The 14,743-nt window shown below is 38.8% G+C and overlaps 1 protein-coding gene across 1 annotated transcript in view; it reads left to right on the top strand.

Annotated features, from left to right (window-relative positions):
* The first annotated feature begins 600 nt into the window (after nt 1-600).
* ptch1 (patched 1) overlaps nt 601-14,743 on the top strand; it is a 65,680-nt gene continuing 51,537 nt past the window's right edge. The window contains exons 1-2 of the mRNA XM_079827334.1: nt 601-1,117; nt 3,077-3,269. Of these exons, the coding sequence (XP_079683460.1) occupies nt 950-1,117; nt 3,077-3,269 (361 nt within the window). The 5' untranslated portion in view covers nt 601-949. The remainder of the gene's footprint in view (nt 1,118-3,076; nt 3,270-14,743) is intronic.

Below are 14,743 nucleotides of genomic sequence, written 5' to 3'. Positions count from 1 at the left end.
AAGAAAGAAAGAAAGAAAGAAAGAAACAAACAAACAAAGAAACAAAGAAAGAAAGGAAGGAAAAGCAAACAATACGAAAAAAAGAAAGAAAAACAGAAGGGAGACAAACAATAAGAAAGAAAGAAAGAAAGAAAGAAAGAAAGAAAGAAAGAAAGAAAGAAAGAAAGAAAGAAAGAAAGAAAGAAAGAAAGAAAGAAAGAAAGAAAGAAAGAAAGAAAGAAAGAAAGAAAGAAAGAAAGAAAGAAAGAAAGAAAGAAAGAAAGAAAGAAAGGTGTTCTCTTCGTGTGTTTGGACGCCGAGGCTCGAGTTGGACCCCGCTCTTCGGATCCTGCAGAAAGTGGACTATGCTTCTTTAAGACTCCCCTGAAGTTTGAGATGCACACACGAGGGCTCGCGGCTTGGGTGGTCTCTCTACTTTGGTGAGCTGTTGCTAAGCAGCTAATAATAGTCGTGTTTGCTGAGTAATTTTTGCCCTTCTGGAACCAATCAGAGCCCAGGAACCCCGGCCATCTGACAGCCCCGGAGGCGGGATTTCGAGTGGTTTTTGCCACGCCCTCCTCCCCTTCTCCGAATGGAGAGTGATCTTTTTTCACATCTATTGAATCTCTCAGAGATCGCCTTGTCGCGCGGCCTGAGGACGGACCACATAGATCACAGAATGCTTCAGCCACCGAGGGATCGACGTTTCCACAGCATCCACTTCGCCTGCTGATATCGCGAACTTTCCAGCGGACGGCGTGAAAGTGGGGAATTGTTGGAGACCTCCAGACTCGCGAAATGTTGGAATGGAAGGCGCAGACTCTGACTCGCCGTCTCAAACAGGAGTATGAAGTGCTTCGCGGATCTGGGATCAACGAGAGACAAACTTGGTTTTCTTCGGATATCACTAAACGCTCGCGGGGAAATACACTAGCGCGGATAACGAGACGTTCGGCGCAGACTTTGCAACATGGCCTCGGCTGTTAATGTCTCCTCCGAGCAGGAAAACAGAGACCCCGATCGGCCGAGGTTAACACGGAGAAATAGGGGCAACTATCGGACCGCCGCGGCGGATTTGGAGTATTTGCAGCGACCGAGCTATTGCGATGCTGCCTTTGCATTGGAGCAAATATCAGAGGTGCTTTTATGTTTGCATTTGGACTTTGTTGGGAATCTCTTGACAAAGTGCTCCACTTTAGTGAAGTCGCTAGGTAACGGGATAGCCACGGCGCCGATGGGGGTGTCTATGCGTGAAGCAACCTGTAGCCGCTCGAGCGACTCGCTGCATTTGTTCACCGTTATGTCCATCTGTCCCGATACACATAACTGTCAGACGCGAAGCTGAGCTCTGAAAGTGAAGCGAAGGGTCTTGAGTTTAGTTAGCGATGTTGGCCCTAACCGACTGATTGAAGCCCCATCAGATAGGATCTACGCGGGGAGTAGTTTTCGTCCCGCACTGCTCAGGCACGATCCATGTGGCTGCCCTCTTCCGTTCACAAATATTGTCGTAACTCCCTCTGTGATGGCTGCAGCACTTCCCAAATCACATCACATCGCGTCCCCTCAGCTATGCGACCCACGTGCATCTCCGAAATTACATGGCTTTGGACATTGTAACCTGTTTCCCTTGTACATTGTCCAAAGGATGCAATCTGTCACATTGCAGCCATACTTAGTTTACCGTCTAGTTTATGCGTGGGACTATAACTCGTTTGAATTATGCTCTTTGAATGCCGAGATAATAGTACATGTAGTATGGCAAGCTGTTTTAACATTTATTCATTAGAACCAAGTAGTAATTATGTTTTTGTTACTAGTATTATTGTTTAATTATTATTGTATAATTATGTTTAGGAAGCCACCCTTTTCAGTTATATTAGTAATTATAACAATGTCTTGGATAATAGTTCTTATTCATGACCCCAATAATGACAAATAACTATTTTGTGTTACTGGTAGCAAATTGAATATTTGCCATTAAATTCTTCGCAGATCTGTATGTTCAAATATAAACTATCAATGTGGTATGTACCAGCTTTTGTGGTATGTACCAGGTATTCTAACACTTAAAACACCTGAATCTATATAATTCTTATAACATTAAAATACTTTTTTACTTTTGAAATGTAATGACCAGTCATAATGGCTGCTGGTAAGATAAGGAATGATTCTAGAGGCAACTTGAATGCACACTGGCTGCGTCTTATTTCGGAGGCTGCATCCTCCGGAGGTCGCATTTGAAGGCTACATACATCATCAAGGATGTCTTGATTAAGAAAAGTAATCGTAATAAAATGGACTGTTATTCCTTGTTAGATAGTGTAAAATAGTGTCATTTCTTTCTTATTTTGCAATCTAACGGTCACTTTTCTTAAATGAGACCGCCCTCTATGACATGCAGCTTTCAAATGCGACCTCCGGAGGACGCAGTCTTCGAAATTAGATGCAGCTACTGTTAATAAATGGGTTATAGAGTTTGTTTAATTAGTACAAGGAAAACTGTAACTGGTAGAAGTATCTAAAGAATATGTATCATAACCAAATGAATAATTACAAGTAAATCTGGAATAAATACTAGTCTGAAGTTGATGCCTGAACAACATAAGAGACTTAATTCCCCACCAGTAACTACAGAACAGTTATTGGAATAGTGACTAGTTGTAAATTAATAAGTATCTAGTATTACTAGTATCTAATAATTAGTTATTTCTTGTGACACTGAAAAAGATACTAGTCCCTTCTGTATTATTTACTTGTAATAATAGTAACTAGTAGTAAAAGCAAGTGATTGCAACATTAAAATAGAATAATTTTAAGGGATACTTGTTAAACTGGCTTGCCATAGAAACTGCTTGAAAGTGTCAAGGTGGTATGGTGTTATACATACATAACTTTAATTGTTTAATACATTTCTTTCAAGTAATTACTTTAAAAGAAAGTGTTATTCCTGGTACTACACTTATTTAAGCCCTCTAAGTGCCAATTTAGTTCATTTACTGCATTTAATCGAAAAACTGTGAATATGTATCGACGGAATTTAGTTTATCTTTTTAACAAGGTGATGAGAGTTTAATATTTGATCTCTCTTGTCTTGTAGGGGAAGGCGACTGGGAGGAAAGCACCGCTGTGGTTGAGAGCAAAGTTTCAAAGACTTTTGTTTAAACTTGGCTGTTACATACAAAAGAACTGCGGAAAGTTTTTAGTTGTGGGCCTTTTAATATTCGGAGCTTTTGCTGTTGGCCTAAGGGCAGCTAATCTGGAGACGGACGTGGAGAAACTCTGGGTAGAAGGTAAGAAGCGGTTTTCCTTGTACTTTAAGTCTTACGTTTTCCCCTCAAGTGTAATCTAAAGGCAGACCTGGAGCAATAGGTGTGGTGTGGGGTGGGGGGTCTGTCATGTAAGCTGAAGGAATTGTTTATTGTATTGAAGTCTGGCTGAAATCCAGATTAAACGTGAAGAGTGTTTTTCGCTTCGAATTTGCCTTGCGCGCACAAACGCTGTTTGTTTATGGAACATCATAGCGCGCGTGCCCGCCGAGCGTTTCCAAGTTCTATACATCATTGGATATTTGATTTAGAGAGCAATGTGAGTGTTTTTAACACAAATAGCCGCCATTTTGTGAGTGTGTGCGAGTAAGTGTGTGTGTGTCTGCCTCCAGCAGTTGAATCTGATCCGCGCTGCTCACAGAGCCTGTGTGTGGTCCTGTTTTGGACAGCGTTCAACTTTCCAAAAAGATTTGTCTCAGAGTTTCAGCAGGAACCGAGCGAACTACAGGCAGAAACGTGCACTCAGACCCGACACACACTACAGCTCATAGGCGGTTTGAAGGAAGTTTGAAAGAGAGTTGTTTTATTTTATGAATAAGTCAATTGTGAGATGTTGGGGCCGTACTGTGGGTGGTGATTTTTTTGAAGGGGGGAGGGGCAAATAGGCCTTTCTGCTTTGATCTACATTCCTGCAGTTTAAAGAACCTTTGATATGACCACATATGATATAAGAGCTTACCTTATCATTGATTTTACAGCCATTATTTTTATATTAAGTTACTTTAATTGGGCAAGTTGGCTTTTAGTGTGTTTTTGGACTGTACACGCCATGGTCTGTCTATCCAGGACTGATATTAAAGTCAGTGGTTTGTGGTAGATTTATGAAATGAGACGGGTACCTCTCTCAGTGTCTTCTGTTTTCTTTAGTGCCATTGCAATTCCTGTTACATTTCCACTTGATGTGCCTTTATACTGAACACTGTGTAAACACGAAACACTGTTTACCTTACACTAAGCTGCTAATAATATTTGTGTATTTATATGAACAATCTTTGCATTAAGCATTTTTATGTTTTATTTAGTTGTAGATCATTGTTTCAAGCCATTTCATGTCGAAAGTAGTGATGTCTGAGTGGGTGAGCTGTTTATTCTGTAATTAGTTACACCATTTTGACCAGTTCAGTCCTATTTGCAGACCTGTTCCTATCATTATAGGTGGGCCATTGTCACGATAATTGGCCGATCATAGTAAGATACACTAGGTCCTTTCATGTGACTTTTTGCCTATATTTTCCAATTAGCCCTCGTGAAACAATATTACTTTATAGAAATGAGTGATTTTTACACTAATTGATCACATATTTAGTATAATATGACTTGTTTTAATACTGTCAAATTTCTTTTATCAATTCTCTTGAAGGGGGCACTGTCTCCCTTGGATTTGCAACACTTGTAAGACTGTTTGCCACTTCATGACTAAATTATAACCAAAAATGGCAAAAAAGTAGTAGTGTCCAACTCCAAATGTGATGACCGGCCAAGAAAAATTGACATTTTCAAGCTTGTATTCCAATATTATTTAAAAATTGTCAAAGATTTTGTAAGCTTATTGCGTAGTTGTGCTTTTGAGTTAATTGTTTTATTTGTGAGACATGCCAAATTGTGTGGATATAATTTTTGGCCAGGCTGTTATACAAAAAATAATGATAATGAATAATAAATAATAATGACTGATTTTGTATGTATATGTATATGTTTTAGGTATATTTATGTTCCTGTTCATTGAAGGATTACATAGAATTTTTTATTTTTAAAAGGTGAAATTACATGGCTTTGGACATTGTAACCTGTTTCCCTTGTACATTGTCCAAAGGATGCAATCTGTCACATTGCAGCCATACTTAGTTTACCGTCTAGTTTATGCGTGGGATTATAACTCGTTTGAATTATAATTCAAATTCACCTTGCTAACTCGGAGCTTTATCCTCTCTGCAGTTTTATCTTTGTTGCTCACTTCCACATTTCCTTTCCAATAAGTGCAGGAGGTTTGCAGATGGAGTATGACAGTCGGTTGCTGGACACGCACTCACTCACACCTCAGTTGTTCCCGTGTCGAAGCACATGACAGCTTCCAGATGCAGTAACATTGAGACCTGTTTGTTTAGATTAAACTCCACAGCTGAGGGATAGATTAGTTCTGGTTGGCCAGGTTCTGCGCTGGGAGATGTCGGCCCAGCGTCCATTAGGATGCATGTTTATGTTTCGTTTGGAACAGTCTTTTGCTAGCGACCTCCAAATGACCCTTCGTTGAAGCTGTGTCTCCTACTCTCCCTTAAGTTCAGCTTGAATGGGATTCAGTGTGATCTCATGTTGGCTTTCATCACTTGCCATTGAGGACTGTTACGCTCCAACCATTATAATTTGTTTGGTTGCTCTACAGATTTTCAGTGTTACATGATTGATGTAGATAATGGTGTCATAGCTTTTCGATTCACTGGCTGTATCCTCTCACTGATCTGATATGAATCTAGCTTTAATGTTTTGGACTCTAATGTTTGAAGTTGTGGAGACTTGTGGACCTCTAGCAGTCGACTTCAGTCAGATTTTGTGCAGAAAGAGAAACGATAAATAAATATTTAGGCGTGTGTGTGCGTGTGTGTGTATATATTTCTATGTATGTGTATATAAACTCAAAATAATGGCTTTTTAAGCAACATTGCTCTTATTATTCAGAATTTTTTTAATGTTTTAAAATGAATATTTGAAAAAAAAAAGTTCATCTTTTGCTTTTCAAAATCACGGGCTCCAAGTTTTTAAAAGAAAATACCAGCACCGCCTGATTTTAATTAAAACAGTTTCACGTAAACATTCGCCTTCCTGTACGCCTTCCCCACCTGGCCGCTTTTGAGAAGGACCGCTCTTGCAGTGAAATCATTGAAATATCAGGGTTTGGGTTGTCCCATTTTCTTGTGCGGGGGGTAGGAGGAGTAGCATGAGGCTCGGGGCCACAAGGCTGTGTCCCTTAGGACCTGAGGTCATCGAGTGGAGACTCCGCTATTTAAAAGCTCATCTGATCCTGGCTACATGACCCGGGTGCAGAGTGAGGGGTTCCAGCTAACGCCAATGATGATGAGAGAAGGTTTACTACGCTAGCCCTCCTGTGGAAGAGGAGCTTGATCGATTTAAAGGCATTTGATGATTAATTTAACCAGCAAGATGTTTTTATACACCCAGCAGGGGGCAGTGTGAATTTATTAGATCTGTGATCAATGTGCAGTAAATCTGGGTATTATGAAAGACATTTCATTCTTGCTTGATGTTTTTGTTGGCCTCTCAGCCTTTTTGTGCAAATTTGAGTTTTATGTTAACTTTATCAAGTTTTTCATCATTTTATGAGTAGAGCCATTTCATTCTGCTCTTTACAGATGTTTACTTCTGAAGTCCTTTCCTTGGATGAGAATGCCTTTACATTCAACAGGTGTGGACATATTGACAAATCGCCCTGGGTTTTCCAGTGAAAACATGCGGTCGATTAAGAGTTAGCAATGTGGAGGAGTATATAACCTGCGGTGCATGTAAGGAAGAAATTCTCTTTTACTATGAAGGAAGTAGCTGAAGAATGTGGCCTTCCCGCATTGTGGTGAAGTGATCGGGATCTAGTGGAATTCTCCCTGTTTAGATGTGCTGGGGAAGGCTTGGACACACATGGCTGAACTGTGAACTGGGATGTATGGGGAGCACTAAGGGTGGGCGATATGACCAAAATATTATATCACAATATAATATCAGTAATTTTATTTCATGATAACGATATCGTAGTGTAGTTATTTTTGCTTTAAATAAGGTTTTTTATGATATAAAAATGTTGATACCATCACAAAAAACGAATACTAGAACTCTCAAGCTTACTGATCACAAGTAAACTGTGTTAAAGAAAAAAACTAAGAAATTACTTAAGCATATAGGAAAGCAAAGTACAATAGAACAAAGACAAATGAAATAGACCAACCTGAAAAACGTAGAAGTAAGAAATACTACATAACTTGTATTTCGAATGTATGCAAAACTGCATAGTCTTCACGGTGTAAATTCTTATTAAAGTTACAAAAGTGATTCAGCCCAGAGCAGTGAGTGATTTTTCTCTCTTTTTTTGTTGTTTGATTAACATTATTAATGACTGCAGGAAAATTTGGATGCTATTACTTTAAAGCTACACTGTGTGATATTTTCCCCCATCTAGTGGTGAAAAGGTATATGACCATCCAGTGAATTTTAGTTTCTGTTCCTCTCAATTCCGATTTCGTTTTAACTCCTACGGTGGCCGATTTAGACCAAGATTAACATGAATTCCAGCTCGACCTCGTCCACATTCGACAAGGTGCCTGTGGGATATTCTGTGCGCAGTGGGATGGTTGGAACTCAACTGGCCTAATTATTCGGCTAGAAAGAACTGCAGCTAATCCAGAGTGAACTTTGATGATAGTAATGTTTATTCAGTCATCCAATTGCAAGGCATAAACAGGTTTGCGTGGATATGTACATAAATGTGGTTTCTGTGAGAGAACAAATAAGGATGGTAAATATACATACACAGTTAAGAACTGTATAACTACCGGTATACTTATAAGTTACATTTGTATAATGTAACCGTAAACCAGAGCTTATTGTACCATTTATAGGCGCTAAATGCAGCTGCATTAAAAGGAGCGGAGCTGCAGCTGCAGCTGCTAACAAGCGGTGTCCGGTTACAAAAGTGTGTGCGCCGCTTTAACGTTAGCACTGCAGTGCGCTCTGTATAACAATTGTTAATATGCCGATCAGACCTGATGCATATTTCCATCAACATACATTACAAGCAAATATTTTCTATAAACGAATAAACATTGTTGATAACAAAATAGGTGAGCATTATGCTATTGTATGTTGACACAAAAATACTTCTGAGGTGACATCAACTGAATTACGTGATGACACACTCTGAAACACATCTACAATGACAATAACTATTATTACTTACGGAGTTATTAACGCACAGAAATACCACACAAGGAAAAACAGACTTTTGAGGAATAAACAAGCCAGGAAAACTCCATATAACTCTGTTACTGGAGCTGCTGAGATGAAAACTCTCTGCACATGCACCAGACAAGTCTGAACAAGTTGACGCGCATATGCGCGAGGCAGAGAATTTTGTACAGTGCCATCAAGTGTTAAAACCGGTTAAAACGCCAAAGGCGAAGCTTGAATTTACGGGTATGTCCCTCTTTGGCTAATGTACTTTCAAGATGGAGGGGCAACATGGCGACCACCGTTAGATCCCATTACCTTATGTATTTTCAATGGCATATTATAAACTTACGAGAATACTTTATTACTTGAAAGAAGTAAATATACATTAATGAGCACATATATTTTTGAAAGAACTAAGTGTTTTTAGCTTAGAATAGACTAAAAAAGTTACACAGTGTAGCTTTAAGACTGACTACACAGATCCAATATACTCCAGTATACTGTACACGTAGGGCGTTTTCACACCTACCTTGTTTGGTCCGGATTTTCTGACTTTTCAGTTTGGTCCGAATCAAAATTGCAGGTGTGAAACCTCCCCCGTACCACGGTCCGGACCAAACAGACGAAATTTGGTCCGACGAAAAGAGGTAGTCTCGGTCTGGATCAAACTGAACAAAGGTTCAGTTCGTTTCTAGTGTGAAAGCATTTTCTGTATGGTTCGGACTTTCAGACCATTTACAGGAAGTTCCTGTTTATGTTTAAATATTATAACGTTATTTTTAAATTCAATCTAGGCTACATTGATTATGAAAAGTGAAAATATGCGCAATATGTCTGTAGACAGAAAGTCAGAAATAATTTTGAACGAAATTTTGTATGTTTTTGCTTAGAAAGCATTTCTTTAATGGGAATTTCGTTTTGTATAGATTGTATCTTAATTTTAATTAACGTTTAATCAGATAATTGCCTGGATTTAATAAATAAGAAGCAAATAGCAGACAATAATCACGGGAGCGAGCTTTGCACATGAACTGAAGCGGGTCTCAAATAAACCCAAACTCAGCAGCTACTCGTCTCACAAACATGAGAAATATGTGTATATAAAGCTTGAAATGTCCACTTTTAAACGTAACGAATAAAAAAATAGTCAAGCAATGCGCACTGTTCAATAGTGGCAACGATTATGCGTCCGTTCATTCAACAACTTGTCAAAGACGCTGACGTCAGACGCATGTCCGTTTACAAACCAATCAATGTCCAGATGCCGCCCACATATGACGAGTGGACGCAAGTGCGTCATGTAAAGTTCTTTAGTCCGCTCACATAATTGCAATGTGAAACCAAACCAAAACTAACCAAATATATAAAAAGTATCAAAACATGAACTTCGGTTCGGACCTTGGTGCGGACTTTCAGGTGTGAAAACATAACAACTAATTTTGTAACAACTAGTCTTAAGGACAGAACGCGCTTTTGCAGTAAGGCACCCTTTTTGAATAGATTTCTGTTGGCAGAGAGCGTTATGCGCGCTGCTTTTGCTCCCCGGGTTTTAACCGCCTGCTGCGCCTCACGTTTTTGAAAGAGCGCTCTGAGCGCATGAAGTTGAAAAAAAAAAAAAAACTCTGAGCAGAAAAGCGCCCAACGTCATCGCATTTTCCCCCCATTGTCCAATCTAATGAATGGAGAGGCGGGCCTTCCGTTTTGGTGACGGTTATCTTGATTAGACTGACAGCACAGCTAATTCGGGGGTTGCCTAGAAACATAAAAAAAACAAAAAACGCAGCGCACTGCTATAAAAAGCGTCAACCAAAAAAGGCAGTGCGGTGCGCCTCGCGTTTTCAAACCTGAAAACACGCGTTCTGTCTGATCGGGGCCTAAACCTCCCCCCGCCCCCCGGAGACATTCTAATACGCGATCTATTTGAAATAGACTGCTTAATCTATATAGACAAATCCTATATTGAATGCTGCTAAAAAAGGTCAGATTCATGTGATATGCTTTCCTTGCATTCTGATCATTGTATATTAAACTTAAGTGTTTACTTAAGCAACGTTAGCCATTTCAGACATAATTATTTGAATTAGCTGAATGAATTGGCAGTGCAGGACCAATAAGTTAAAACTTAACAGCCTATTATAAACCGATCCCCCCCCCCGAATAAAAGGTTTGTCCACATATAAGTCAGTACGTTAAGGTATTGTTGATCGTTACCACGGTTTACTCTTGACGGGCGGCAAAATCGTAGGAAAATCTTGACTTTGCTCACCTTGCTCCTCTTCCAAGCAGTGTTAATTTTGACAGCAAATTTTGATTTAGTTTTAGTCAGTCTTTTGACTAAAATGCCATTTAGTTTTAGTCATATTTTAGTCACCTGAATTGTTTTTAGTTTTAGTCTAGTTTTAGTTGACTAAAACTACAGTAGATTTAGTCTCCTAAAATCTAATGAGTTTAGTTAAATTGTAATACATTAAGCATTTAAGCATTACATAACCGACTGTCACTTGAACTTACATTTTGACATTTCGTTTTTGACAGTAAAAATACACGAAACGGAGCTCAATTCACTTTTTTGTTTGTTTTTTAAAAACATCTATATAGTTTTTATAACTTTGTATAAAAGCTAAAGCTTTGGTTAAGCTAAAGCTTCAAATAAGTTTATTTATTTTTTTAATTTCAGTTAACATTTATTTAATTTCAAGTAATGAAGATTTTTTTAAATGGTTTTAGTTAACTATTATAACCCTGATACTTTGATACTTTATTGAATATGTGTCAAATACTGGTCTTTTCCTCCTGACTATGAATTAAATGGGAATTCAATTAAATACAGTTTATTGTGTAACCAAAAACAAATATATAATGAGTGACTTTTAATTACAAACAAGCTCGAAATGCACATTGACTCTTATTTTGAAATGTCTGTGGCTTACTATTGCAGTTGCAGCAGGAGCTCATTCAAGTTCAGGAGATAAAATATGTTGTTACAACCGTCTAAAACATATTACTATATAAACATCGTAAAGTAAACATTGTCATTATTCATCTGCATTAGTTCATAAACAATTGCCTGGCATAAATGTGCGCTATTCATTGATTGTGAGCCGCTCTGAAGCGCTGTATTGGGGATGCGTGAGCCTGTAGAGCGCGCAACTGCGCCGTGTTTTCCAGCGGTTAGCACGTTCAAATCCAATGTGCGCATCTGTTACACAGGATATCAGTTCTGACTGGATCTCTTCCCTAATCGTCGCTCCCTAACTTTTTTGTCTCGTTTTTATTTCTTGATGAAAATGACAGTTGATTTTCGTCATAGTTTTTGTCATCCAACACTAGTTTTTATTTAGTTATCGTCTCGTTTTCGTCAGTGAAAAAAGGTAGTTGACGAAAATGATGACAAATTATTCATCAACGAAATTAACACTGCTTCCAAGTGGATATTTCTCTGAACCTGCCTTGTTTAATCGACTAGTCGAATAGTCTCGCACATCCCTAGTGGGTATTGCGAAATTCTGGTCCGTAGAAATGGTTCCTTTCTCAAATGTAACTAGGGCTGCAACAACTAGTCTAGGGCTGTAATCTCCCAGTCGATTAGTCGATTATTAGTCGATACGTTCTGGCTCGACCAAAATTCAGATTGGTCGATTTTTTGCCGCGTTCATTTCATTAGTTTTGCTGCGTTCATTTAATCAGTTTTGCCGCGCCGCGTTCATTTCATCAGGTGAAAAGCACTAATTGCTAATGGGGGTGTTTTGAGAGCACCCCTGTTTCACAGGTAACAGTCTGCCTTCAGAACACCCCCATTGTTTTTACGTCTTTTGGATTAGCCCAACCCACTGGAGAAGAGAAGTCTCTCGCGGGTCCTTTGTTTTTCATTCCCCGCTGGCTCAAACGCACACCCATAGCGGTAAACTTGAGGAACGCCCATCAAAATATACATGAGGGGAAGCATCACAACACCGCGCTATAAGTGGATCTGTACTGTCAGTTTTGCCGCATTCAATTCATCAGTTTTGCCGAGCCACGTTCATTTCATTAGTTTTGCTGCGTTCATTCATTTCATCAGTTTTGCCGCGCCGCGTTCATTTGATCAGGTGGAAAGCACTAATTGCTAATGGGGGTGTTTTCAGAGCAGCCCTGTTCCAAAGGTAACAGTCTGTCTTCAGAACACCCCCATTGTTTTCACTTCTTTTGGATTAGCCCAACCCACTGGAGAAGAGAGACAGATTGAAGAAGGCTAGTTTTCTTGTATATTATTTATTTAATTGTGAGCGTTTTTTCTGCTCTTGATCTGGCTTGTTTAATAAATTCCTTAATTATTAAAGTGGACGTGCCTTTTGTGTTTAAGAGTAAAAGCTTTAAGTTAATAGTCTATTCGTGTCTCAGCCGCGAAGCTGAGCTCAGCTCCTGTTCGAGCTGCACAGAGCGGCTGAAATGAGTGTCTGTCAGTTATTATAATACATATGACAAAAACAATTGTCTAAATTATGTTGCATATTCCTCAAAAGTTCTTGTGATGATATCTAGTTGACAACACATAGTACTGTGACGTTGTGCACTTCCCAGAGAAGCAGACAGGAGACTAGAATCCGGTATTCAAACACCCAACGGGCTGTGTTTTATTTCCTGAACGTGTACAACCTAAAACACGGGTATCAGGAGGTGTCTTAACTTTCCAAAAACAACAAAACGCTAGAGAGATCAAGACTAACTCCTCGCCGCCACTCAACTCACTCTTTTTAAGCGTTCCGCCCCCCTTCTCTATTTCCCTCCCGGACACCTCCCCCCAACAGCACGTGAATCAAGTAAGCCTATTTATAATGGAGAATAAACAGCGTCAGCGCCACAGTACTATATTTTCGGAAGTCATAGTCTATGATATTGTAAAGGGGCACTTGATGCGACGCTGTCAGAGCCGACAGACTTGTGTGTCAGACTCATTTCAGAGCAAAATAATCAGCTCAAAAACTATTTAATATACTGCAAATAGCCTACTAGTTTTTTATGTTTATTTATAATTAATTTAGGTAGACAACAAGGCTACCAAGTACTGCGCACAGTGCGCAGCTTATTCATTTAACGTTTTTTTTCCTAACGTAATTTTAGTCGATTTTTAGTCGAAAATTTCAGGGCTTCAGTCGACCAAGATTTTCTTTGGTTGATTACAGCCCTAAACTAGTCGATAAAATCGATAATAATCAATAATGAAAATCATCGACAACGATTCTCATTATCAATTAGTCGGGTCTGCCCTCTGTGCACGGTAAGCTACCATCAGCCATGCCAAATTACAGCATTTGTATGGACAAAATGCATCTAGAAATAGTGGAGTGGAAACAGAGTGAGCTGATGCAGGAAAGGTACATGATCCAATTGCCCAAAACTTATGAAATCTTTATTTTAAGCCTCAATAGTGAATGCATTAGCGTTTAACATACCCTGTCATGCGCTTTGACAGATGTGTGTGTGCGTCTGCGTCCTCAGCGCAAAACGTTCATTTTACAGGTTATGTCCACTGATCTATATAGAGAACAGCAGTTATATCCTCATCTGTAAATGCTACTACTAATTCACCTGAGTATTTCCATTTTGCATTAAAGCGCGTCCTAACATTCTGTTAAACTTCAAACTTCACTGAACGAGCGCCGATGCACAGGCAGAACGCAGTCGATAAGGAGACGATTCATATTCAGTGCAAAAACATTCATTTAGCTGAAATATCTGCTGTTGGATGCTAAATTTAGGTTTAAAAGTCAACATGTAATTCAAGTATTTTATGAGAGTAGTAACTGTAAAGGGATCACAGCGTGCAATTGAATATAAATGTAAGACGTTTCTTGTAGCCTATTTACAGGATAAAGAAATAACAGTAACAGGTTACTTTATCCATGGCGTGTGTGTTCCTGCAGAACATTCCTCTTATCTACTAACTCGGAGTTTGTGTTTTTGGTTTCTTTAATATCATTTTAATGTAGGGATTTAATCTCCTTTTGCTTAGTAACTTTTTTGCACATAATGTATAGCACAAACATACCCTTACAAAAACTAACCATGGTTTTATTGTAGTAAAACCATGTTTTTTGGCGTATTGATAACATTTGTATAACCACACAAATAGTTAAACTATGGATTTGAAGCAAAAAAATGGTTAATTTGTGGTTACCATTGAATAACTACAATAACCCTGTATTTTATTTATTATTATTAATTATTTTTGTTTGTTTTGTTAATTGTAAAACCATGGTTAATTTATATAATGATTGATTCACTACCACTACCATACTGTATGTTTTCATTGCAGTCAGCTGACACGTTTGTTTGAAGGACAGCATTGGGCAGGATGTGGAATAGTGTGTTTTGTCAATAAAAGGGCTTTTATCAGATTAATCGATTAACTGCAAAAATAATCGGCCAACTAATCGATTAGCAAAATAATCGTTAGTTGCAAAGCCCTAAATGTAACTGAGATTGCTTAGACGAGTAAAACAGCATTG

Source organism: Gobio gobio, assembly GCF_949357685.1.
Source record: "Gobio gobio genome assembly, chromosome: 10".
Classification (NCBI taxonomy): domain Eukaryota; kingdom Metazoa; phylum Chordata; class Actinopteri; order Cypriniformes; family Gobionidae; genus Gobio; species Gobio gobio.
The sequence above is the reverse complement of the archived record's forward strand: the minus strand, read 5'-3'. Positions and strand labels throughout refer to the sequence as shown.